The sequence below is a fragment of the Camellia sinensis genome, unplaced genomic scaffold (assembly GCF_055761805.1).
Source record: "Camellia sinensis isolate YWXY unplaced genomic scaffold, ASM5576180v1 Unanchor1, whole genome shotgun sequence".
Lineage (NCBI taxonomy): Eukaryota > Viridiplantae > Streptophyta > Magnoliopsida > Ericales > Theaceae > Camellia > Camellia sinensis.
In genome coordinates, this window is record NW_028128987.1 from 11659024 (window position 1) to 11682451 (window position 23428).

At 33.3% G+C, this 23428-nt stretch overlaps 2 protein-coding genes across 2 annotated transcripts; one reads left to right on the forward strand and one right to left on the reverse strand.

Moving 5' to 3' along the window:
• Positions 1 to 1997: 1997 nt before the first annotated feature.
• Positions 1998 to 9753, forward strand: LOC114275191 (uncharacterized). The gene is made up of 2 exons (XM_028217221.2): positions 1998 to 2156; positions 7600 to 9753. Exon 2 carries the CDS (start codon positions 7622 to 7624, stop codon positions 9581 to 9583), a length of 1962 nt encoding a protein of 653 aa, XP_028073022.2. The 5' UTR covers positions 1998 to 2156; positions 7600 to 7621; the 3' UTR covers positions 9584 to 9753.
• A 352-nt stretch (positions 9754 to 10105) lies between these two features.
• LOC145814287 (4-diphosphocytidyl-2-C-methyl-D-erythritol kinase, chloroplastic/chromoplastic-like) lies at positions 10106 to 21351 on the reverse strand. Its single transcript, XM_082910936.1, has 11 exons — positions 20910 to 21351; positions 20702 to 20797; positions 20518 to 20586; positions 19454 to 19558; positions 19299 to 19355; positions 19000 to 19200; positions 15238 to 15330; positions 15045 to 15144; positions 14527 to 14626; positions 11765 to 11850; positions 10106 to 10507 (listed from the first exon to the last, which is right to left on the reverse strand). Exons 1-11 carry the CDS (start codon positions 21135 to 21137, stop codon positions 10410 to 10412), a joined length of 1233 nt encoding a protein of 410 aa, XP_082767062.1. The 5' UTR covers positions 21138 to 21351; the 3' UTR covers positions 10106 to 10409.
• Between the last annotated feature and the right edge of the window lie 2077 nt (positions 21352 to 23428).

Genomic DNA, 23428 nt, shown 5'->3' on the forward strand with positions numbered 1-23428 from the left:
AAAAAATTATTCCAAAATATTATTTTTTTATATTATATTTTAATTAAAAAATTACTAAAAATGTTTATTCCCAAACAAGTCCTAAATGGTGGTTACAAAAGGAGGGGTGTAGCCGGTGTAGTGGTCAGAAGATTAGGATTTGAAATGTTGGAGATATAACCGGAGTGTAGATTTTAAGGATGATGATCTGTTTGGAATTATAAAAAGAATCATGAGACAAAATTTTATAATTTTTTTTTCTTCTATGTAGAAATATGGTTGTTAAACGATTAGCTTGACACATATTTAATTCGTTAAAAATTTGTTAAACATAATTTTAAATTCAATAAATTGTCAAGCTTAGTTTGAACTACTACTTAATTTGATAAATTTATATTATATATTATACAAAAAAAAATTAAGTTACGCTAGGATTGGTTTGAGATGTTTTAAAAAAGTACACTTTTTGACTTATTGGCTTATATGAGTTGGGTTTGGGTTGGGTTTGATGTGATGTGTTAGAAAGATGATGTGATTTAAATAAGATGATGTGACTTAAATAGGATAGTGACTTTTTGACTTTTTGTATTATTTAGTTTATGCCAAATCAACCTTACTTGACTCATATTTGAAAATTAGTTTACTATGTAAACAAATCAAATTTAAACATAAATTTAAACTTAATAAATTTTCAAGTCAAACTCGAACGACTACTTAACTCAATAAATATCATATGTATTATAAAAAAAATCAAGTTACTCTAATTTGACTAATATTTCACTCGTTCAAAATTAGTTTAGAGGGTACTATTGGGTTTGTGGGGGCTCATCACGGGTTCCGTTTCGATAATCTGAACCGTTCAATTTGTAAAACTCATCAAGTACTATATTTCTTTAAAAAATTACGTTGATCGAATATCGATTACTATGTGATCAAATCAGATTTTTTTAAGTTGTTTATTTTTCATCATCCGATATTTTCATACAAAATTGATTTGATCACATAACTATCAAAATCCGATTAAAGTGATTTTTTATAGACATATAGTAATCGACGAGTTGTACATATTAAACAGTTTAGATTATTGAAACGGAACACGTGGTGGACTCTCACGGACTTAACAATACCCTTCAATCTATGATTAGACTAAAAAAAACTCATCCCCTTAGATAAACAAGTCAAATTTAAATATAATTTTAAACTCATCAAATCAAGTTAGAGCAAACATCAGCTCATTACAACAGAAAAGTTCGTCACGGTGGCCATTACTAAAATAAAAAATTGAATTAAAAGGTGAGAGACTTTTCAAAATGGATTTATTGGTAATTATTTAATTTTAAATATATAATATAATACATGAAAATTACTATAAATTTTAAATATATAATATAATACATGAAAATTACTATAAATATACTAAGTGAAATAAAATGATGTAAAATGATAAAATAAAAATTAGATGACAAGAAGAGTTATAATTTATAAAGAGATATCTACTGTGACCAATCAATGTATTTGACTTCAATTTTTTGAATTTAATTTTTAAAAATTAATTTTTGTATTTTTTTTGTATTTTTTTTTGTTATTAGTGAATATTTGTAAAATTTTAAGTAATTTTTTTTATTTTTTTAGATGCACATTACATAAATGAATCTAAAAAATAAAATATTTTGTAAAAAAATATTTTAAAAAATCAATAAATACACAAGAATACAAAAAATATATTGAATTTTTATATATATATTTTTTATATTTTTGATATTTAGTGAATTTTTAAAAATTTACAAATATTATACCTTTTTAGTATATTTATGTTAGGTGTATTTAAATTTTTTAAAAATTACTTAAAATATTAAAAAAAATCAATAAAAATAAAAAAAATATGAAAAATAAAAAAATTTAATTTTCTAAAAATATAAATTCTGAAAATCTAAACCAGTTAAATAATTTTTATTTTTGTTTATTTTATAATTTAATAATTCAATGGAAATCGATCTTTTTTGGAAAAACCCTAATTCGGTCGATTCAGTTTTAGCCTCGTAATACCTATCTCTCTCTCTCTATCTCTCTGCCCCTTCTCTTCTCTTCTCTTCTCTTCTCTCTCATTTCTTCAATCGCCTTTCCAACGAATTCACGATCTCTCTTGATCGCTCCGTCCTCTCTCTTCTCCGTTTCAGGTAAATCCTCTCTCTTCCCCCATTTTTGCATGGCTTTCTCTTTTCCGATTGATTATCATCATCATCTTTATTTGATTTGATATGATGTTTACGGATAACCATATTTGATTTGTGCGTTTCGTTGTTCGTGTTGTAGATAAAAGGAACCGAAATTGGTATTCTGAATTAGGGTTCTGTTGTTTTCTGAATTGAATTGGCTTTTAGGATGGATCTTGATGTTTTGTGATCTCTGTTGGTGGTTCAATTGTTTCCATGTTTATGGGGTTTTAATGGCCAATAAGAGTTCAATTAGGATTTTACAGAAAATGTTGGTTCAGTGTGACAACCAAATGGGTTTTCTTTGATAGGAGATTTATGGGTTGTATTATTTTTTTGTATCTCTGTGCTCGCAAGAAGCATTTTCCTACATGAATTAGAACGGAAAACCAACTTTCTTTTTTCTTGAAACAAAATGATTTTTATGGTAATTTATGAAAGAGCAGTGTACTACATGTTACAACTAGTGTGGGTTTGGTGGGAATTTTTCCTAATGTAAGATTTATCGGTTCAACTTTCTTCAGTTGACCCACATGTAAAAACCTTGGTGTAGAATTTCACTTGATGTAATCATGTGTTTGTTTGGGTGCGTTCAGTTTTAAACCGATTGTGAAATTTATGAAATAAATTCTTATTGTGAAATCTAAGTGGCAAAAATTATTTACACTTGGACTTGTGTATGTGGGGGATTCATGTTTAACTTTCATATGACCATATATAAATGCCTTAATGTTAGTTAAAATTTTTTGTAGTGAACAATCAAGTATGACACTACACCAAGTGGGGTATCCCTATTATTCTATCTTAAAATGGGAAAGTTTAGTATTGCAGCACTGTAGATGTGAGAAAGTAATATTAAACTGTGTGAGAGAGAGAGAGAGAGAGAGATTGGGGGTGCGGGCTGTTATTTTGGTTTTATGTTAGGAATTAGTCGTAAGATTGTAAGATTTTTTATTTTGTAGTTGTATAAATTCTTTAGAAATATGGAATTTGAATCCTCCATTGTGCTTTCCGTGGCATTTTAAGGTAACATTGTTGATCATGAATGGGGCTAGGAAAAAATGTGGTGTGTTGCTACCACTATTGAATATTGATCCTAATGTCTTTTAGGTTTTCTTTAAATCACATGCTTTTAGTTTTTGTAGGTGTTTGCATCTGTGTTGACCAGGTTAGGGAAGGTTCCACGGTTTTGAGTGCTACTGAACCCAATCTCAATGCATTATAACCATGACAACGAAATACTACAGGTTGAATATTTGGGTAGGATTTATTGGATAGATTGATAATCACACTCCTGGTGACACCACTTTTCAGGATATTTGCTATGCAAGTATAGCAGGCTACATTTTTGAACTTCTAAGAGCCTACTTCTTTCTTTTCTCTTCTTTTCTTTTGGATTTCTTCAGTGGAAGTTTAGCGAAAGTATGAAAGGGATCCTCCTTACAAAGATCACTTTGTAAAACCATTTGATAGGAAGAAAAATTTGGACCTCTTTATTCAGGAGAACATTTGAGAAGTTTTAATGAATGTCGGTCCTATAAACCCTATACATCCTTAGTTCCACTTGACGGATTGTCATTGATTCAATTTTGTAGAGAGTTTAGAGTTTTGATTGGAATGGAGCAACTAAGTCTATCTGGTTTCTAGAAAGATATCTTTAATATGAAGTTGGAAAGATAAAGGATCAGAAAAGGCAGTTTTATTTGCAAATTTTCTGTTCCTGTCCAGAATGTGGAAAGATTGAGACATATTTTGTAGATAAAATACTAAAATGGTGAAAAGAGAATCCGGCCTTGTAGTGTGTCAAGGTTTCTGTGTTCTTTCGGCTATTATCACACCAATATAACTTATTGGAGTTTCCAAGATATATATATGTATATTTATAACTTCAGTCTCCAGTATGACTTCTTGTCTTGTGTTATCTTTTCATCATATTGTAATGTAATGGGAGCATCTTAGATTTGTTTACACGTGTTGGATTAGAAAAGTCATATAAGAATTTTATTATTCGGATTCTGAATTCTGAAAGTAAGAAGGAAGAACACAAGATTAGTTTTCTTGAAATGTGGCTGTGGGAAGATTGATCAAGTACATGGCGGGTACCCCCTTGGTGTCTATCATTTACTAGCTGCCCACATACGAATTTCTGTCAGGAAAAATAGATTTAAGTTGAAAATTTTCTTTCACTGATATTGTGTTACAATGTTGTCAAATTCGTGGAGGTTCTCATGGTTTAACCTTTTTGTACATGGAAAGCCTCCCCTTTTATGCTTTTTTAATACACTTTACTTGTTAAAAAAAGCTAATAATGCATACAATGCCCAAAATTTTGTTGATTATCAATGATATATAAGAATCCTTATCTCATAACTTCTTTCACTATTTGCATCCTTTATCTCTATAAATCGCAGTTTCTAATTGCACTAAGGCTGGTAATAACTTAGTATTAACTATTATGTAGGGCAAACCTATAAAAAACAATTAACTAGTAAGTAGGAAGAAACACAAGCAAAATCATGGCGAGCAGATGATATCTATTAGATGAAAATAATCACATCCGAAAATAACAAAATGTTTGAGAAAAATACAAGAATAATTGATTATTTCTGTCATTTATATCAACATCACTTGGAGAACTGCTGATAAAAATAAAAAAAAATTAAAAAATGGAGAATTGGTTTTGCATGTTGAGTTATATCAGCTTTTCTTTTTATATGCGTAATTCTTTAAATTAACATTGTTACCAAGTCAGCTAGTCACTTCATTGATTAGGTATGATTTTCACGCTGATGAGAGATTACATGAAAAATATGAAGGAATTCCATTTGTATGGAGCCATATAATTGTTGCAGGATGATTGAGCAAGTGGATTTGGGTTTTAAAAGTTTTTAGTGGGACCCAGATGACATGTGAGAGCAGGAAAAGAACGGTATTGTTAAAAGATTTGATAAAAAAATTTCAATGCATGTCTTTCAATGAGGAAGTTGACATTTAAAAAAATTAATTGATGGATGCCAAGCATACTGCTGTTCACATTTCCAGTTTTAATATATTATATATATATTAGTAGAAGATTTTTTTTGGGAAATTTTGATTAAAATGCCACCAACCTTACTGGCAGTATTTGCTATATGGTACTTCCACAAATGTCATTTGAAATGAAAAGTTTTGTCTTATGAGCTTTCCTTTTAATTTACTTGCATATCTGAAGAATGTTAAGCGATTGAATATGATGACAGTTCCCCTCCCCTTGCCCTTTTGCATAATTATGTAGATGTTATGGTACAGCAGTAGAAATTAGCATGTATGAAAGTATCTTAAATTGTTGATTGAAGCAAGAATTACTTATTGGTACGTCGGGGGCCATTCTTGCTTGCAAGTGGGTGTGCTCCTCCAAATGGCCCTGCCCACGGCGAGTTTTTGGTCATAAAACAGAAGACTTTATGTTTGAGCACTTGAATGAATATCCTTCCTCATCATTTCTATGTTTATTCCCCCGCTCTCCCTACAATTTTCAGTAGATTTTATTTAATTGTTGGTAAAGTGGACATCGGGATTCATGACTACATGCAGTTCATTCAATTTAGTTAGATTTTTCCTTTCATGGTTTTGTTATATGCTATGGTTTTTGAAAAGGATTGTTTCCAAGAAACTGGAGAATTTTTAATGGCCTTGAACCTAACATCTATTAACCAGAATGTTCACATCAACTTGCATTTTGTAGATTTACATGTTTCAAATTTCTAACTTTTTTGGTTGGATCTTCTTGTGTTGCTTTCTCATATCCGATATTTTTGTACTCGTTAATCCTTTCTTAGCACTTGATTTCGTTTGATAAAATAAATTACATTTGGCAGGAATAAGATCATCAATCGCAACACTGGTTGTACATTTTCCCTATTTTTGCTGGTTTAACAAACTGGAAACATTTCATTAGTGAGCTCATAATTGGGTTTCTCTGAAGCCTTTTTTCTTTCTTTCTCTTTCTTTTTTTTCTTTTTTTAAATTGTTTTAATTTGAATCTTTTCTGGGGGTGTGCTTATTCTTTCCATTTGACATCTTAGGTGGTGTTTGATAAAGCATAAAGCTGAAAGCTAAAGATTGAGAATTAAGTATTGAAAACTTAATGCTAAATTTTTCAAGCTGAAAAGTTGTTTGATAAAAATTTAAGTGTTAAATTAAAAAAATTTGTTTAATATGTATGAGATAAAATTTAAAATTTATTATTTTCAAATTGTATATTTTAATTTTTTATATTGTAATGGTGGTGGTAGTGGTGGTGATGGTATGATGATGGTGGCGGTGGCGGTGGCGGTGGCATTGTCATGGTGGTATCGGTAGCGTTGATGATGGTGGCGGTGGTGGCAGTGGCAGTGGCAGTGGTAGCGGTAGCAATGATAGTGATAGTAAAATAATTATGGTGCTTATGACAACAATGACAATGGTGATGGTGGCGGTGGCATGGTGGTGGTGGTGGTGGTGGTGGTAGCGGTAGCGATAGTGGTGGTGGTAATGCGTTTATAATAGTGAGTTTAGTATTTATAAATTCAGTCAAAATATGTAAGTTTCATATGACTTTTCCTTTTTTGTTTTTGTTTTTGAGTTTTAGTCAATATCAATTATGGTTATCAAACTGGCTTAATTGATTATCACTTAATACATTCAGTTTTAAGTACTGAAGGTTATCAAACACTCTTATTTTATGGGTTGGTTACTTAACAAAATGCCTTGTGGAAGAAAAACTATTACCTTTTATGAGTTTTTAATGTTTGGTCCAACCTGTTTGTCCTGTATAAGTTGTTTCATAGTAGTTCCGCCTTGTGAAAGTCCTGATTGGCCCATTCTACCACAAGTGCATCCTTATTCGTCTGAGTAGGATTGAACAATGGGTTCGAGTCGGTGATTGAAAATTTCACTCGGCTTGAAGGGAAAAAATAAAATTGGGCAATGATTTAAGTATACTTTAGGTACTCCTTAGTTTCTGTCTGTAGAGAAAGTTCTATTTGGAAGAATAATTCTTATTGGAGAGTATTTTATGGTTGCCGTATAGCTCATGTTCATTAATGGATCCTGTCAGTTTTGTTTCCTAGTATCCATGTACTTGAAAAGAAACAATCTTTTTACCAATTCATAATTGTGCGCTCTCATTTGTTGACACTTGTTGATGTAGATGGCACGACTTTCACTCTATTACTCTCTTTCTCCCTCACACACACATTCAATTTTGTTTTTTTTTTTTTGGTTTTACCTCCCATTAACATTACAAAGCGAGTGTACATGTATGGTTCATCATGGTTGAAGCTGTGAATAACTGAGTAGTTATTTTTTTTAGTTTGTACCACACGTGTTGCTCTGATGGTCCTATTTGTCCATAACTAAGAAATAAATATCACTTTGAACATTGCAGATAACAATTTTCTATCAAGCAGATGTCTCCAGCATCCAAATCGAAGTCCAAGGACAAAAAGGCTGTCAAGGAACCTCAGAAGGCTTCTCCGAAACCTTCAGTACATGCTAATGCAGCTAGTGGTATCCCAGTCAGTGGTTACAACCCGCATTTGGGAAAATTCCACACACTTGAGACGGCACCATTGTCTTCCGCTTTACCTTTGCACATAAATGGCCGTTTCCGGAATATAGATGACTCAGACGACCATTCTGGGAACTCAGTTGGAACTGGGATGGAATATGATACTGTTTCCAACAATGGTAGTTGGTCTGGTGAGTCAGAAGATCATAAAGAGAAAACATCTCAGCATCCTCTCCGTCAGGAGGTAATACCAGGAGCGGACAACGACAAAAGAGAGAAAATCCGCCAAAAGAACGAGAAGAAGCATCAGCGTCAAAAAGAGAAGCGAGCCCAGGAATTGCACGAGCGGTGTCGTGGCTTTCTCATGTCAAGAAAGCTGGAATCACTTGCCCAACAGCTTGTCTCAATGGGATTTTCTTCTGAACGGGCAACATTGGCTCTCATTTTAAATGAAGGGAAAATAGAGGAATCAGTGGCATGGCTATTTGAAGGGGGTGAAGAAGCTGATGACCACAATGAACACAAGCTTGATGGGGGTAATCTTAAAATTGACATATCAGAGGAACTAGCTCGAATTGCTGACATGGAGATTAGGTACAACTGCTTAAAGCAGGAGGTTGAAAGAGCTATTGTTGCCTGCGAAGGTGATCTTGATAGGACAGCAGAAACATTGAGAGCACAGAAGCAGGACCCACCACCCTCTGCCCCACCGAAGCTAGAAGAAACTGGTGATCCACCAATCATCAGCAACGGCAAACTTTCAGTATCTTGTAGTCAGAATTCATTGAGGCCTCAACCAAAACCTAATTCATCTGCTATCATACAACAGAGGAGGGATGACAGAGATTTTAATTATACCAAAACAGTAGCTACAGTTGGAGTACCTGTGGAATCGGGAAGCAAAAATTCACAGGTGTCGAGGAAAGTTCAACCTAAATTGGAGTGGGCAAAACCACAACAACAGATTGTAATGTCTGCTGATAAAAGGTGGCCCCCAAGTGCTGCATCAAATCCTTCGGTCTCCTATTCTATGGCATCACCTTTGCAGGCAACATCTCCACCAGCCAAGACAGAAACCCGATACATGGCACTCGGAAGCGAATTGAAGAATCTTCAACTGGGATCAGTTAAGGAACCAGTTGTAGTGATGCAACGACCCCAATCAGCGAATGTGAAGCAAGCCCCAACCACAAGCATGAGTTCATCTCCGTCCGGAACAGTCTCTGGTTGGTATCCAAACAATGTAGAAATAGTAAAGCAGCCTAATGGATTATCACCGCATATTCCTAGTAGTACAAGAAGCCTTACTCCTAACAATTTGAATCAGTTGTACAACCAGTTTCATTATCAACAACACCCTCAATTCGTGTCGAGCAACGGTCCAGTGGATTCTCCTGGAGCGGCAGCACGGGGAAATGGTTTGTGGAATAGAATGAGTACATCTCCGACACTTGCAGCTGCATCCTCTCTCGGACTATTCTCTGGATTGGGCTCGAATGGGTCATCTGGGTCGTTATCTCCTGTAGACTGGAACACAGGTGGCTCAACACAGCAGTTTGATTATACTAACATAGATTGGACTTTGGACCGGAGTTCATCTAGGTCAAGTGGAATGTGGCAGGGAATGATGAAAAACAACAATCATGAACATGATTCGTATACTTCTGGACTGAATGCTAGGACAGCCATGAGACCGCCTTTGGCCAATGGTGGGCTAGCAGGATTGCAAGATGGCGGAGTAGTAGCTTCTGGGGAAACGTCAACGACTGGTGGTGGTTCTTCGCTTGAGTGGTCGTCTCCTTTTGAGGAGAAAGATCTGTTTAGTTTACCCAGACAGTTTGTTTCTTCTCCTTCCCTGTAGGATGAGCAGTGCCAACTCGGAGAAGGGTTTAAAAAAAGAATAAAAAAGAAAAGAAAAAAAAAGACCAGAAATTGTGCTTGGATTTATGTTGGTGTTGGTTCTTATGATGCTGCTGTTCAATGATTGTCATCGTCAATCTTTAGTGCAAAAAGCATCCAAGAGTCATTTTATTTCTGCTGCTCTTCTTCTTTTATTTTTATTTATTTTATTTTCAGTTTGCTTGATTTATCATCCATTGGTTTATCATCCAGAGCGAGGTGATCTTTTTAGTTGTGTTTGGATCATTAATTTTGGTTAAGGAAAAGATCAAAAAAAACGTGAATGAAATATGAACTTTAAATTCATAACCCAAACACAGCTTAGTATTGCTCAGACATCTGCTGAGCAACTTCAGTTTTGACCTAGCTAGCTTGTTTGTAACCCAAACAGGCTGAGCTCAAACTGTTTTTGAGTGATTGAATTGAATTTTTTTAAAACTTTCATTGAAAATAATACAAAATAAAAGGAAAATGGAATGGGATGGGAAGTTAAAAAATAAAGACATTAAACTTTTTGAGAGAGAAGAAAGAAGAGAACCTTTGCCCCTAAAAGACAAAGCACACAAAGGTTGAGAAATTCAAACTGCAATTTCTCATTTCAGTGTATCTTTATACCCTGTACTCAGTGGTCTTCTTCCTGTTAATTCCATAGCACTCACACCCTGATCAAAATCAAATCTTTCTAAAATATTGTAAACATTTGATAAAAGAAAGATGAGACATGAATGGATATGAGGCAATTAACATATCTGTCTGTTGTTTTTATTTTTACAACAAGAAAGGACTACTCAAACTGGCAGCGAATGATCCACGGCTGTGCCAGCACTTGTTGAAATTGGTTCTTCTGTATACCATTGATTTGCAGCACGAGTGATGAAGCTGGCTTCTGCCAAAACAATATATTTGGTCAACATATCATATACAAATAATCATATATATATATATATATAATATTTGGGATATATAGACTGCAAGGGTGGAATCAGAAATCTTCCATCGGAGGGCCCAAAAGGAAGGTTGATGATATTTGGTGGAGATTACTTTATGCTAAAAGTTGATAATCAGAAAATAAAAACTAAAAGCACTCCTCTCCTAGCTTTTGAAAGATCAGTTTTTTTAAGCTTATTTAAGCTATTTCTGTCTGATAAGTTATAAGCAGAAATTGCACCAAACAGTCTACTACAACTCCCAAATTAAAATAGGTTATAAGCTGCTTTTTTAATCCCTACCAAACACCCCCATAGACTGCAGGGGGAGGAGCCAAAACTCCTCCATTTGGAGGGCCAGAAGGAGAGTTTGGGGCGGATTCTGTCAGACAGATGGTGGATCAGGCTGCGTTACTTAATAGGCCAATTAGTCTGATAAAAAACTAAATAGAAGACTAGTCTCAATTTACACATGCTACTCACTACTCATATGCCTATGTAATTATTTCAAAATTATTCAATATTTTTAGGCTCATAAAGCTTCACTAGTGGTCCAATCAAAGAACTATAGGAATCCACATAAGAAACTAATCTCTTTTCACTAACAAAATTCAACAGCTTTTAGAAAGGGGAAAAAAATGTTCAATATGATGTCACACCATCAAATAGACTATACTTTTAATTACCAAAAAAAAGAAAAGAAAGTAGACTATATTTCTTGTTTATTGGAAGATTTTAATTAGGGTTCAATTCCATAGATCTACTGTCAGAAAATTTAATTACCAAAAAACAAAAGAGTAGACTATATTTCTTGTTTATTGCAAGATTTTAATTAGGGTTCAATTCCATAGATAGATCTACTAGTCAGAAAACTATGGCTGATATGTTATTTGCTCACAAGATGATTTTTAAAAGCTCTCAATAAACAGGCCTAATTTTCATGATTATAAGATCACTTATACTTCCACATAGTTGTTTTTCTAATCTATTCCAGAGTGATTTTTCCTAGGGACAGAGATCAGAGACCTGATATTTGAAACAGACCTTGGAGGGCAGATCATGACCTTCGTTCCTATGTGACCCGGGATTGTAAGCTTGACACTAATTCACGGATATTGTGATTATATTTGGTTGTATTATTGAGAAAATGAAAAACTATTTATTTGCAAGAAGCAAATTGGATGAAAAACAAGAAAGAACACAGGCTTGTAACTTACCTGAAAAAAACACTTCTTTGTATTCATCATCATCGTAAACAAATTGTGGGGGATCTGGAGAACCAATCCCGACTATAGTGCTTCCACTGCATCAAAGACATTGAGAAGACAGAGTCACAAAACAAAAGATTGTAAAATAAAATTGCAGTATAACTGCTCTATTGATGAAAGATCTAAAACTATTATCTTCTTTAGTTTGAGCAGTAACTCGCTGAAATATATTTGTGCAAACATATATTTGTGTGTACACATATAGATGAGAAGAAAAAAGTAAAAATAAGAAAATATTCAACACCTCAGGACAGGTTAAACAGTATTTTTCTATTCATTCATGATATAAAAATAAAATAAAAAAATAAAAAATAGCGCCCAATTAGTACACATTAACGTGTATTTGTGAGGGGAAAACTTAGATACACACCTAACCTTTGACATAATGCACAAAGTGGTTGTCCCGAGACTTGATCCCAAAACCCCAAGGTTATTAGGCCAAGGTTCTATTCATTCATTCATGATATATATATATATATATATATATATAATGTCACTTGGTAGCTCAAAGAAGAATACCTAAGGACTTGAAAAATCCAGCTGTTAAAACCCTGAATGTGAGATAACAGAATGTGAAATTCAATTTGAGCTCTGGTTGGCAATGGCTTAAATAACCTTTTTTTGGCTGTTCGAGCCAAAACGTGTTTGCCTGTTTGGCAATAGCTGACTTAGCCAACAATAAAGAAGAAAATAATTTCCCCACTCAATTTTCCTAATAACAAAAAATTAACTCTTTTAGTATGTGCCAAAAACATCAGTTTTTTAACAGCTGTTTTTTTCCCCCCAAAGAGTAAAAAACCAAAAAAACTAATAGAAAAGTATTTGCCAAACCACTTAGGCTGTCTTGTTTCCGCTATTTTCCCCCCCTCCTATCTTCTTTAGGCAGGCATAGAAAAGCCACCTTTCATGGTATGGATTCTTTCACAGACCCATAACTGTAGAGAACATGCTTTTTTAGATGCAAGCTAAAGCATTTTCATAGCAAGATTGACTTCTACGGATAACTGTTCGGGATTTAATAATCAAGATTATCAAATAATTAATCAATTATCACAAAGTAATAAAACAACTAAAAGCATGGATTATGAAAACAATGAACAAAAATAACAATGTAAATAAATGGAAGATGGGAAAGAAAATAGTTTGTGAGACAGTGAGGCACAACAAGTCATTGTTCTATAGACTACAGTCGTATTAGCCTCCCTTCATGTAGGTACTGAGGGACAAATATTGCTACAAGATACAACCCAAAAGTCTCAGTGTTTGACATGTTGCACCATCGGTGACAAACAGACGTGCGAAGTCTTTCTCATGTTGCCCAGAAAATCACCGTGTATTAAAGTAAAAAATAATATAGCAGTAATATGGATGAGAACAGTGGTCCTACATTATACGCCTCTAGGTACCTTTCACAAGAGACATGTCCCTTGGTACATGACTCTTACATTAATAGACATGCCTGTACATTTAAAACTAATAGTTGCCCTATTTATTATAAAACAACAACTTAAAATGAAGGACTGAATCTTAATTTCCGACAATTCGCTACAAGATTCAAGACTTAAATAATCAAATAATGTATAGTTATATAATTATGAAAGAAGACCACAAATGGACAACATAATGCCCTACAATGGGGTGTAGGTGTCTTACAATTATGTTCTTGAATCTCACTTAGTGTTGATAGTTTTCTTCTGAAGGAATTTCAGTGAACTGTGTCTCGATCTGGATCCCTTTGACCAAATAAACTTTAAAACCTGGGGAGAGGGCATTGGTCCCACTTCGCACCAAGGTAGGTCTGACCCTGTATTGTTTTCAACTTCTACTACTTCTATTACATTAAACAGGTATTTGACTAGGGGATGTGAATCACATGTTTGTCATTAATAGAGAAACCTCATCAACCTATGTTGTTAACCTTTAAATGGTGCGGGAAAAAATTACATAATTAATTCCTAAAATCAAGCCTAAATAAAAAATTAATTATGATCCTTCCACCCCCGTGTCACATGATCACCATCACTACACCAGCATAATACTTTCAAAACACACCACTTACCTTACAAAAAAATTGAAAAAAGAAAGAAAAGAAAAGGTTACATATGAAAACACGATGCTTAATGGCTTCCTTTGAAGAGAAAATTCCCCCACAATCAAAGGAAGCAAACCAAACAGCAAACATTAACCAGATATGGCTGAAAATACAATAAATTAAGGGATTCTCGAACAGCCCCTTGGGTTCCAAAAGCTAAAGAGAAGTTATCAATACTTGTTAAAAGATAAGACTTTTTCAGCATTCATCTCTTAGTTTCAATTCTGACTAATGCTAGGTCAAAATAAGGGCTGCATGGCCAGTAAAGTAACTGTAATACCATTTGTTGAGTTCAGTACTTGAGAAAATTGGGTTCAAAATTTTATCTTGGATATTAACAGCTGCACCTTTTTCTAGGTTGTCAACACATAGTACAAGATTTTAATAGATTTGTTCGTTGTCTGAGATGTTTTGGGTGACAACTGACAATCATATTCAAATCTAAGATAATGCAGAATATTATGGTATGCAACTAAGGTTTACTAGCTCATGAACTCTAACATTCATCAAAATCACTTTGAGTGTGAAGAGTCTGAAGACTAGGATTTTCTTGAACTTTGTACTAAATAAAGACACAGATTAACATTTTTAAACAGGCCTTCCCAAAATGTCTTTTTACCTTCCAGACATAAAAACAGCATCAAATTGTCCACGGCCTGCAGCAATGATGCGTTGTTTTAATCTTTTTAGAGATGGAAGCACTTCAAATGCAGGAGGTTCTGCAAGAGCACATGAAAACGTGTCAGATGACAGTACCCTGGACTTCGAAGTAACATGGCATTGCCATAGTGCCAGACCTATTTTAATAGTAATAGAACTCAAATCATTCTAACTCTTCCCCAGTTTCAAACAGGTTTGAAAGGTGTTATAGCAAATTTAAGCTATGGACACAGAAGGGGTTGTTCTGATTGTCCTGAAAATATTAAAGAATTGTAAAACTGATCCCACACTTAACCCAGATTACCAGCGTAACTAGAACCAAGCCTGTTTATAAATCTACCAAACACAGCCAAAAGGGTCAATATTGGGTAAGCTACTCGATTAATCTGCCCTTTTACCTCCCTAACCTAATCAAACACCAAAATAAATAAATATCATATCCACAAGGCATGCTGAATGTTTGTTGTGAATTCATACCCAGATCATTGACACAAACATCTTGAGATATTCCATTTCTTGAGATCTTCTCCAGTAAGGTTAAAGGATCAATCTTACTAGTTTGATCCAATTGAAGACGCTGACAAATCAAAAATTCGTACTTAGTGAGATGGTTTTAGGAAATGGTAATTGCTAGTGTTTTATTTGTTTACTGACTTTAAATCAGTATTACCTTGTAAACTTCAGCTGTGGAGCATGCCTGCTGAGGCTTTATAAGAACCATTGGAATGTCAAAAGGAATTGGTGGGGGAATATCTTGAACAACCTGGACAAACCAAAACATGATTCTAATTAGACCTTTCTGAAGGTGCAATACCATTTAAGAAATTATGAATAGTATACAAGTAACAGTTGCTAGTCTTTTCACTGACAAGTGTGAATGTGCATATTTTGGTTTTAGGTGCACTCTTTTCATCCAATAAGCATGTAGTTGTGTATACACAGATTCTTGTGGTAAAAAACACTATGACAAAGTCACTTCCGAGAAAATCATAGGAAAATAGCAAGAATAAGATATGCGGTAAGTAAAGTCAACCTTAATTATGTGAATGCTCTCACAAATACGGACTTCATGTCTACAAATTCAAAACATGTGGTGCATATGCATCCATATGACATAAATGTTTGACTTCAGCATGGAAGATTTATCATAATGCAGAACAAGAGGCATATAGGCATGAATATGAATGTGTCTACGTCTACTTTCATTCAAAAGTTCACCACATGGACATAATTTGTTCACTCGTATGAAAGTTGATAACATATTCAAGGTATGTGATCTATGTAAGTCAATCCCCGGTAACACAGTTTATGCGGTGTATGACATTCTCTTTCCTTTTCCTGATTCTTGTATCAAATAGATCCAGATCTAATTTGTAATTGAGTTACAAATATGAGAACTTACAACCATAAAATAAATGTATCGGTTCATAATAGAAAGATTTGTATGAACTATTTAGATTGAGGAGAGGAGGTCCAAACATTTACCTAGCAAATAAACCAAAATAATTTAAAAGCTAAACATGTAATGTTCTAATGAATACCAACAACAACAGAGGTGTCTCTTAAAGGCAAATAGAAAGGCATAAGCCTGTAGAGGCAGGGGTAAACAATGAAGGCTATAACATGATAGTGAGAATCCCAAATTAAAACAGTTTTCCAGAGTTTTTATCAGCACTTCCAGCTAGGACATCTGCCTTCTCATTTGCCAATCTAGGACAACATGAAAGAAGAACAAGCAAATCCCCGGAAGCATAAAGAATTAAGAAGGAAAAAAAAGAATCCCCATGGGCCATTTTGCAATACTACTTCCCTGTTTTCATAAATGATTAATCAAAATCAAATATGCCAACTCATAAATCCAACCAACCAAAATCTCTAGGTTTGGCAGATGCTTTTTTGGGTTGCCTTTTTTCAATTTTTCATCTTTAGTCAACTTTTTAAAATTTTATAAAAAATTTGTAATTTTTCAGGACCCTAAAAGAATTTTAAAAAACTTGGATCGAATTTTTAAAAAGTCCACTAAAGACACCCAAAAAAAAAAAAAGAGCGCCAATTTTCTGGGAATTTGTTGCCTTTTTCTTGTCTTTCATTTTTTCTTTTTCTTTTTCTTTGGTGAACTTTTTTCAAATTTCATCCTTTTTTTCTTAAATATCGTTAGCAATCTGACAAAGCAACTCTCTTACTCTGATGAGCTCCAAAACATCATCCCTGATAGGGACTTTATTATTAAATGCAATGTCATTCCTAGTTTTCCAGAACATCCAGATTACAGCCATAGAATAGCTTCCTGATATTTTAAAATCTGAAATGAAACCATCATTCAAACAAATCCTTCACTTATCCACTCCATACCACACCAACCCAAGCAGACGGACCAATTACTTCATGCTTTTTCGACATAATAACATCATATGATGCATTCAAATCATTGGACAATTTGCCTTTATTATTATATGCAATGTCATTCCTAGTTTTCCACAGCATCCAGATTACAGCCATAGGAATAGCTTCCTCATATTTTAAACTCTGAAATGAAACCACCATTCAAACAAATCCTTCACTTACCCACTCCATACCACACCAACACAAGAAGACGGACCAATTACTCCATGCTTTTTTGACATAATAACATCATATGATGCATTCAAAATCATTGGACAATTTGCCTTTGTACACAATGTAATGCTTACTCTTGATACAGTCTTGTACCTAAAAAGAATCACATCTCCAGATACACAGTGAACCCCCTGCAGAACCTTCTGCACCCACAGCAGCAAAATCACTATTCTTGAATGGCTACAGTGCCCTTATCAAACCCTAATGTTGAGTTTGGTTAAGTGGAATGAAAGTAGAATAGAGTGAAATAATCACTATTCCTTAGTCTCCATGTGGAATGACTGTTCCCTTCTAATGGTTAATAATAATTCCATTTGCAATATATTTTTCATCTTTTTTTAGTGAACCAAACTAAAATGGATATTCTAATGGAATGATCATTCCATTCCACCTTCATTCCAACGAACCAAACACTATGCTAGTGATAATCTCCTTCTTTGTTTCTTGTAATAGCAGAATTTCAATCTATCTATCCCCGACCAGTATCCTTCTCTTTTCATTTCATTGTTCCAAAACATCGATTCAGTGATGTTGGCTCCACATCTGCAGCAAGTACATGACAAAACCATACTTGTCAAAGGGTATCTCATATCTCTCCATACTTGTATTTCTTACCAACCATCTTACCTTGCTCACAAAAGCTTAGCTCAACCTGAATACATCCTCTTGGTTGCTCAACTATTTTAATTTAGAAATATTGTAAGCAGCAATGGTATCTTATGAAGATTGCACCTGTGCTTCCTTGCCCCCTAAGTGCACCAACCACCATTACAGTGAAAGAAATAAGGAATCAATTAGCAATCAGACTTCTTTTCCTTTGTTCTTTGGCTGCATTATTTCCATATCACCTAGTGTTACTTGAAAATGCTAATACCCTAGTGATTTACATTTTGGAAAGCACATTCTAAAACATGGTACACTTTCATTCCGAAACCAAAAATTTAGTGATCCAAAGCGATGCCAAAATGTTTCCTATATATTAGCTTAAAAGTTTCCTATAGGAGGAAAAAAATCAAATATAATGAACTAAATCTAAAAAAATAGAGTTCTTGCATGACCAAATATAAAACAAATGGGCCATAATGCTTCTAGAATTGTGTTTGACACTACATTCTATTGCACATCTAACTATTAAATTATAATTGCCATCTTATGTAGGAATTAGGAGTCTCTGAAATTCTAGTAGTGTAATCTATACAACTCTACCCTTATCATACCACATTTTAAAGCATGTGGCATATCATGTTCTCATTCCCATTTCTCGAATTGGAATGATCCCCATTCCAGATAATATAGGTATTACCCCCAATGCTCTCAGTTATAAACCAATATTTTCCTACACTGCATAATTACCACACTAGCTAACCCTTAGGAAGAACATCTTACGTCCTACTGACACTGAGAAACAGACCCATATGTCCACTCATGAAAGAATCAAAGCACAGTATCCCATACCCATTTTAGCATCAATAAAAGGGAAAAGATGCAGTCTTATAGAACTTAGAGAAAAGACAATTGTTATTTAAATCATTAAAGAATGGTTAGAAGATGTAGAGGTCTACAATAAGGCATTCAAGAAATACACCCCTTCTTCATATACTTGTGCTGAACTGAACAAATGTTAGCAGTCCAACTGATAGACAGCCTTGAACAAATCAAGTGAATGCTAGTCAACTCTAAAGTAATGATTTTAAGAAAGATCTCAAGCAAGTTAGGCTGATATACTAATAGATATGTACAGATAGCAAGCAATGAGAACAAAAGTCAAGGCCTGACAATTTTGAGCTGCATTTGTGTACTAAGATTTAAGCCATACCTCACCTCTACCGGTGCAATAGGCTGCTCCCTGGGAGAAAAAGAACGGAACATCCGAGCCAATCTCACTCGACCATTCTTGGAGTTCCTTTTCTGTAGCAAGACAACCACTGAACTGATTTGCAGCCCATAGAGCAGTTGCTGCATTGCTGCTTCCACCACCAAGTCCAGCACCAGTAGGAACCTTTTTTTCAAGATGAATCTGTCCACATATTTAGATGGAGAATAAACAAAAAACCAAGTCCAATATATAATGTTCTCTTGATTAAAAAATTTATCTATAATATTCTTAGGTTTTACCCAGAAGAAGTTGTCAGCTCCAGTCTTTTTTCTGTAAAGATTAAGGGCCTTGACGATCTGCAAGATATATATGTTACAAAAGTATGAACCAAATAACAAAAAGAACATAAATAAAACAACAAATAGAATTCAACTAAGCAAGTTAATGCCTGTACCAAATTTCTATCATCAATGGGAACTCCAGGCACATTGGTTGACAACCGATCCTTAGATTTTGAAGGGGACAAAGAGAACTTAATCCTGTCTCCTAGGCTGATTACCTGGAGGTGCAAAGGGTTACAATAGTATCATTTGAAAACAATAAGATATAAATTAAAAACACCAAGTAAATTCAATAATAAAGATAATACTGGATCACTGATTAAAAAATTCATCATGAGTAACAAACATATGGGTTATAGTATTTGCATCCTTAAAACATATGTATCATATGCCGTAGTTACAAAGCCATATGGTCTTGGTTATGAATCATATGTTACTTGTGGTGGTTGATTATGAACTTGGTATGGTAATAAGGTTTAGTGGTGGTTAGTTATGAGTCAAAGTGGGCCTTGGTTACCAGACTTTGTGGTGTTGTTGGTTATGAACCAAATTGGTCTTGGTTATGAGGCTTTTGTGCTACTTTTGGTTATGACCTAATTTGATCTTGACCATGACCCAAAGCGGCAGAAGTTATGAAGCATTTTATCTAAAATTTTGGATGCATATGTTTGGCATGAACGATTTTGGCTAAAATAATCAATAAAGACAAAAAAGGCTAAAATAATCAACAAGGCAAATGGGATGTTTAGGAAGTCAAAAATTGACTTTTTTTGGCTAAAACTCACAAAAAGACAAAATAGGCTAAAATAGCCAATAAGAGAAAATGTCATATCAAACCCATAACCATTTCACTTTTTCTCTCACAAACATTACATCCAACTGCAAAAAAAAAAATCCAACTCTCTTCCCAAATACAAATATTTTAACCTACTAAAATAGCTAAAAAATAAGCCTACTAAAATAGCCAACTTCCCAAACGAGGCCGAAATGTCACATCCATATCAATCAATCACTTGTCATCCCAAACACAACCTTTTTTCATCTCATAAAATAGCCAAAAAGTCAACTAAAGTAGGCAAGTTCCCAAAGGAGGCCACAATATGAAAATTACCATAAATTTGATAATGGTACTTGGAAGAAGAATTTGAAGCTGAAAACTACAATTGGAAGAACTTACATGAAAGAGTGATGCCAAGTCATGAAACCCATCTTCCCTCTTGCCAGTTATTCTCAGAAAGACATTTATCTGCACCTCACAGGATATCATATTCCACACAAATTAAAAAACACCACACACACACACACACACAAAAGTATAATCAAAGTTTAATATTCGAAGCAATAGATGTTGATTATCTTACCTTGCAAGGTGAAAATAGTGTGAGCCTTGAAAGTCCAGCATTATCATCCACCTCATCAGCTAATTTATTCAACTTCTCATCAATATCATACACTATCTAACAGATACAACAAAATACCCACACACAACAAATAAAATAAGCAAAGTGAAAGATAAAATTTTCAATTTAAACGATAAATAACACAAGGAAAGAGAAAGAGAATTAAAACCTCGGCTTGTGTTTTCCCAGATTTGGAATCAGAAGACACTGCTCTGACAAATTGGGTTCTTTGAAATTGGAATTTCTTGTGAGATAAAGATGACCCATGTGGCCTGTATGAAGAAGTATAAGAAGAAGAAGAAGAAAGAGTAGCTTTTCTGAGAAAATGGGTGTGGTGGTTTTTGGAATTGGAACAAGTGTAGAAGTGGTGACTGCAGAGGAAATGGGTGGAAGCCATAGCTGGGATGACTCTGGTCTTGTGGACTATCTTGAGTATATATACATATATGTATGCTGTCACTGCTTTTAAAGAGAGTCAAATTGAAGCAGCAGGAAGAGAATCAAATTGAAGGAAGAAAAGGGAGGAAGAGGAAGAAGCCAAATCTAAGAATCAAAGCTCAACTGCTCAAACAAATGCTTTTCATGTGCACAAATTTTCTATCTGGGTAGGTATATCTGAAAGCGCCAAAACCCATGTAGATATATGGGAAAATTTTAATTGCTGTGAGTACTTTAGTTAATTTTTAATTTTTTTATTAAAAATATATATATATAAAAAAAAAAAAGTGATGTAATAATTTTTAATTATTTTTTTGGTTCAAATCTTAAGCACCATGTAGACTTTAAAATATAATTAGCAGTTGCCACACGTAATGCGTATATAATTTAAATAAATAAAAATAAAATAAAATATTTATCATATATTATGTGCTAGTTAAGTGGTAAAAGTCTTACTCATTTGACATAAGTCTAATGTTTAAATCTCCTCCTCTCATCTATCTATTTTTTTTTTATTTCAAATAAAAAAGTAGACACATGGCAGGATAAGAAACAAAGGTTTCAAGACACCATAAGAGGGGTTCACTTTATAATAATAATATAATATATATATATATATATTAGCGGTTGCCACACGCGATGCGTGTGCTATTCAAATAAATATAAATAAATAAAAAATTATTATATATTGTGTGTTGGTCAAGTGGTGAGAGTCTTATTCATTTGATATAAGTCTAAGGTTCAAGTCTTCTCCACTCATCTATCTAATTTTTTTTTTTAATTTTAAATAAAAAAAGTGGACACGTGGTAGCATAAGAAACAAAACTTCAAGACACCATAAGTGTTCACTTTATAATAGCATAGATAGATGGATATATATATATATATGAATGAATAATAAATATTATACCCATTAATAATTAAAATTATAGTAAATTTTTTCATGAGTATGTAATAATTGTCTAATTCTTCTCCACCTATTTTTTTTTTTTTAATTTTAAATAAAAAAAGTGGACACGTGGCAGTATAAGAAATAAAATTTCAGGACACCATAAGTGTTCACTTTATAATAGTATATATATATATATATATATATAAATATGAATGAATAATAAATATTATACCCATTAATAATTAAAATTATAGTAAATTTTTTCATGAGTATGTAATAATTGTCTAATTCTTCTCCAAGATGTATTAGCTCGAAAAATGTTATGGACTCTAAATAAATTCTTAAATTTTTTACTAAAACTCTCGCATAGAGGTGAGACTCACACAAATTACATATGTGTGAGAGATTTGACAAAAAAAATTGATAATTTATTTAGAGTCCCTAGCATAACTCTATTAACTAAGCATAAAAAATAAGAAAATTAACAAATCAGTTCTAAAAATAAATTATAAATTAATGATAAATTTTATTTATATTAATATTAAAGAATTTAATTTTTTTTCATATATTTGTAATATTTTTTTTAAAAAAGTACCACTGAATAGTAATTTTCGTCCAGAAATAATAGAGCAATAAACAATTATAAAACAGAAGGATTTTAACAATTATTTACGGCAGGGAACATAAATAAATAAATAAATAATTGGGTGTTTCACAAAGGGAATTTTTTTTTAGGATCTCTGTATTAAAATTTTATAATTTAAAGGATATTTAATATTTTCATAATATTTAAAATCCTTTAATATTGATCTAGAGAAATTTCAATTCAGAGAAATTCTGGATTTTCCAAAGAATTTCTCTGGATTCAAACCAAAGAAAATTTAAATTTCTCTGAGTTCAAATCAAAGAAAATTGAACAACACAGAAAAAATTGAAATTTCTCTGAGTTCAAACCAAAGAAATTTAGAGAAAATTGAAGGTTGCGTTTGATAGAGTTTTAAAACTATGATTTGAGAATAGAGTTCTATTTTGCGTTTGTGAGTTTTGGAATTATGATTTGAGTGTGAAAAATTTGTTTGGTTATAAGTTTTGAAAAGAATTTTGAATTAAGTGATGTGACATATAATATTTGATTCAAAAATTTACAACTCATAACAAAACACACAACTCAAAATTCTATTCAAAACTCATAAAAAAAATTTAAAAAATTCCCAAAATATTTTTTTATTTAAAATATAAAAATAACAGGTAGAAAAAAAAAAACCCAAACACTGTTCCGGTCAACCGGCTAGATGTCCGGGGAACATCCGGGAGGATGACCAGATAGATGTGTTTTGAAAAGTGAGTGTGAAATCAAT

Bases quoted from the DNA above. Each gene is read 5' to 3' on its own strand.
- LOC114275191 (XM_028217221.2), top strand. From the start codon at position 7,622: ATGTCTCCAGCATCCAAATCGAAGTCCAAGGACAAAAAGGCTGTCAAG.
- LOC145814287 (XM_082910936.1), bottom strand. From the start codon at position 21,137: ATGGCTTCCACCCATTTCCTCTGCAGTCACCACTTCTACACTTGTTCC. The intron at 15,331-18,999 runs GTATGGCTTAAA...TGGTTTGTCCAG, and splicing joins ATTGCACCGGTAGAGGTGAG to GTTGTTCAAGATATTCCCCC. The intron at 14,627-15,044 runs GTATGAATTCAC...GTGCTCTTGCAG, and splicing joins TGTTTGTGTCAATGATCTGG to AACCTCCTGCATTTGAAGTG.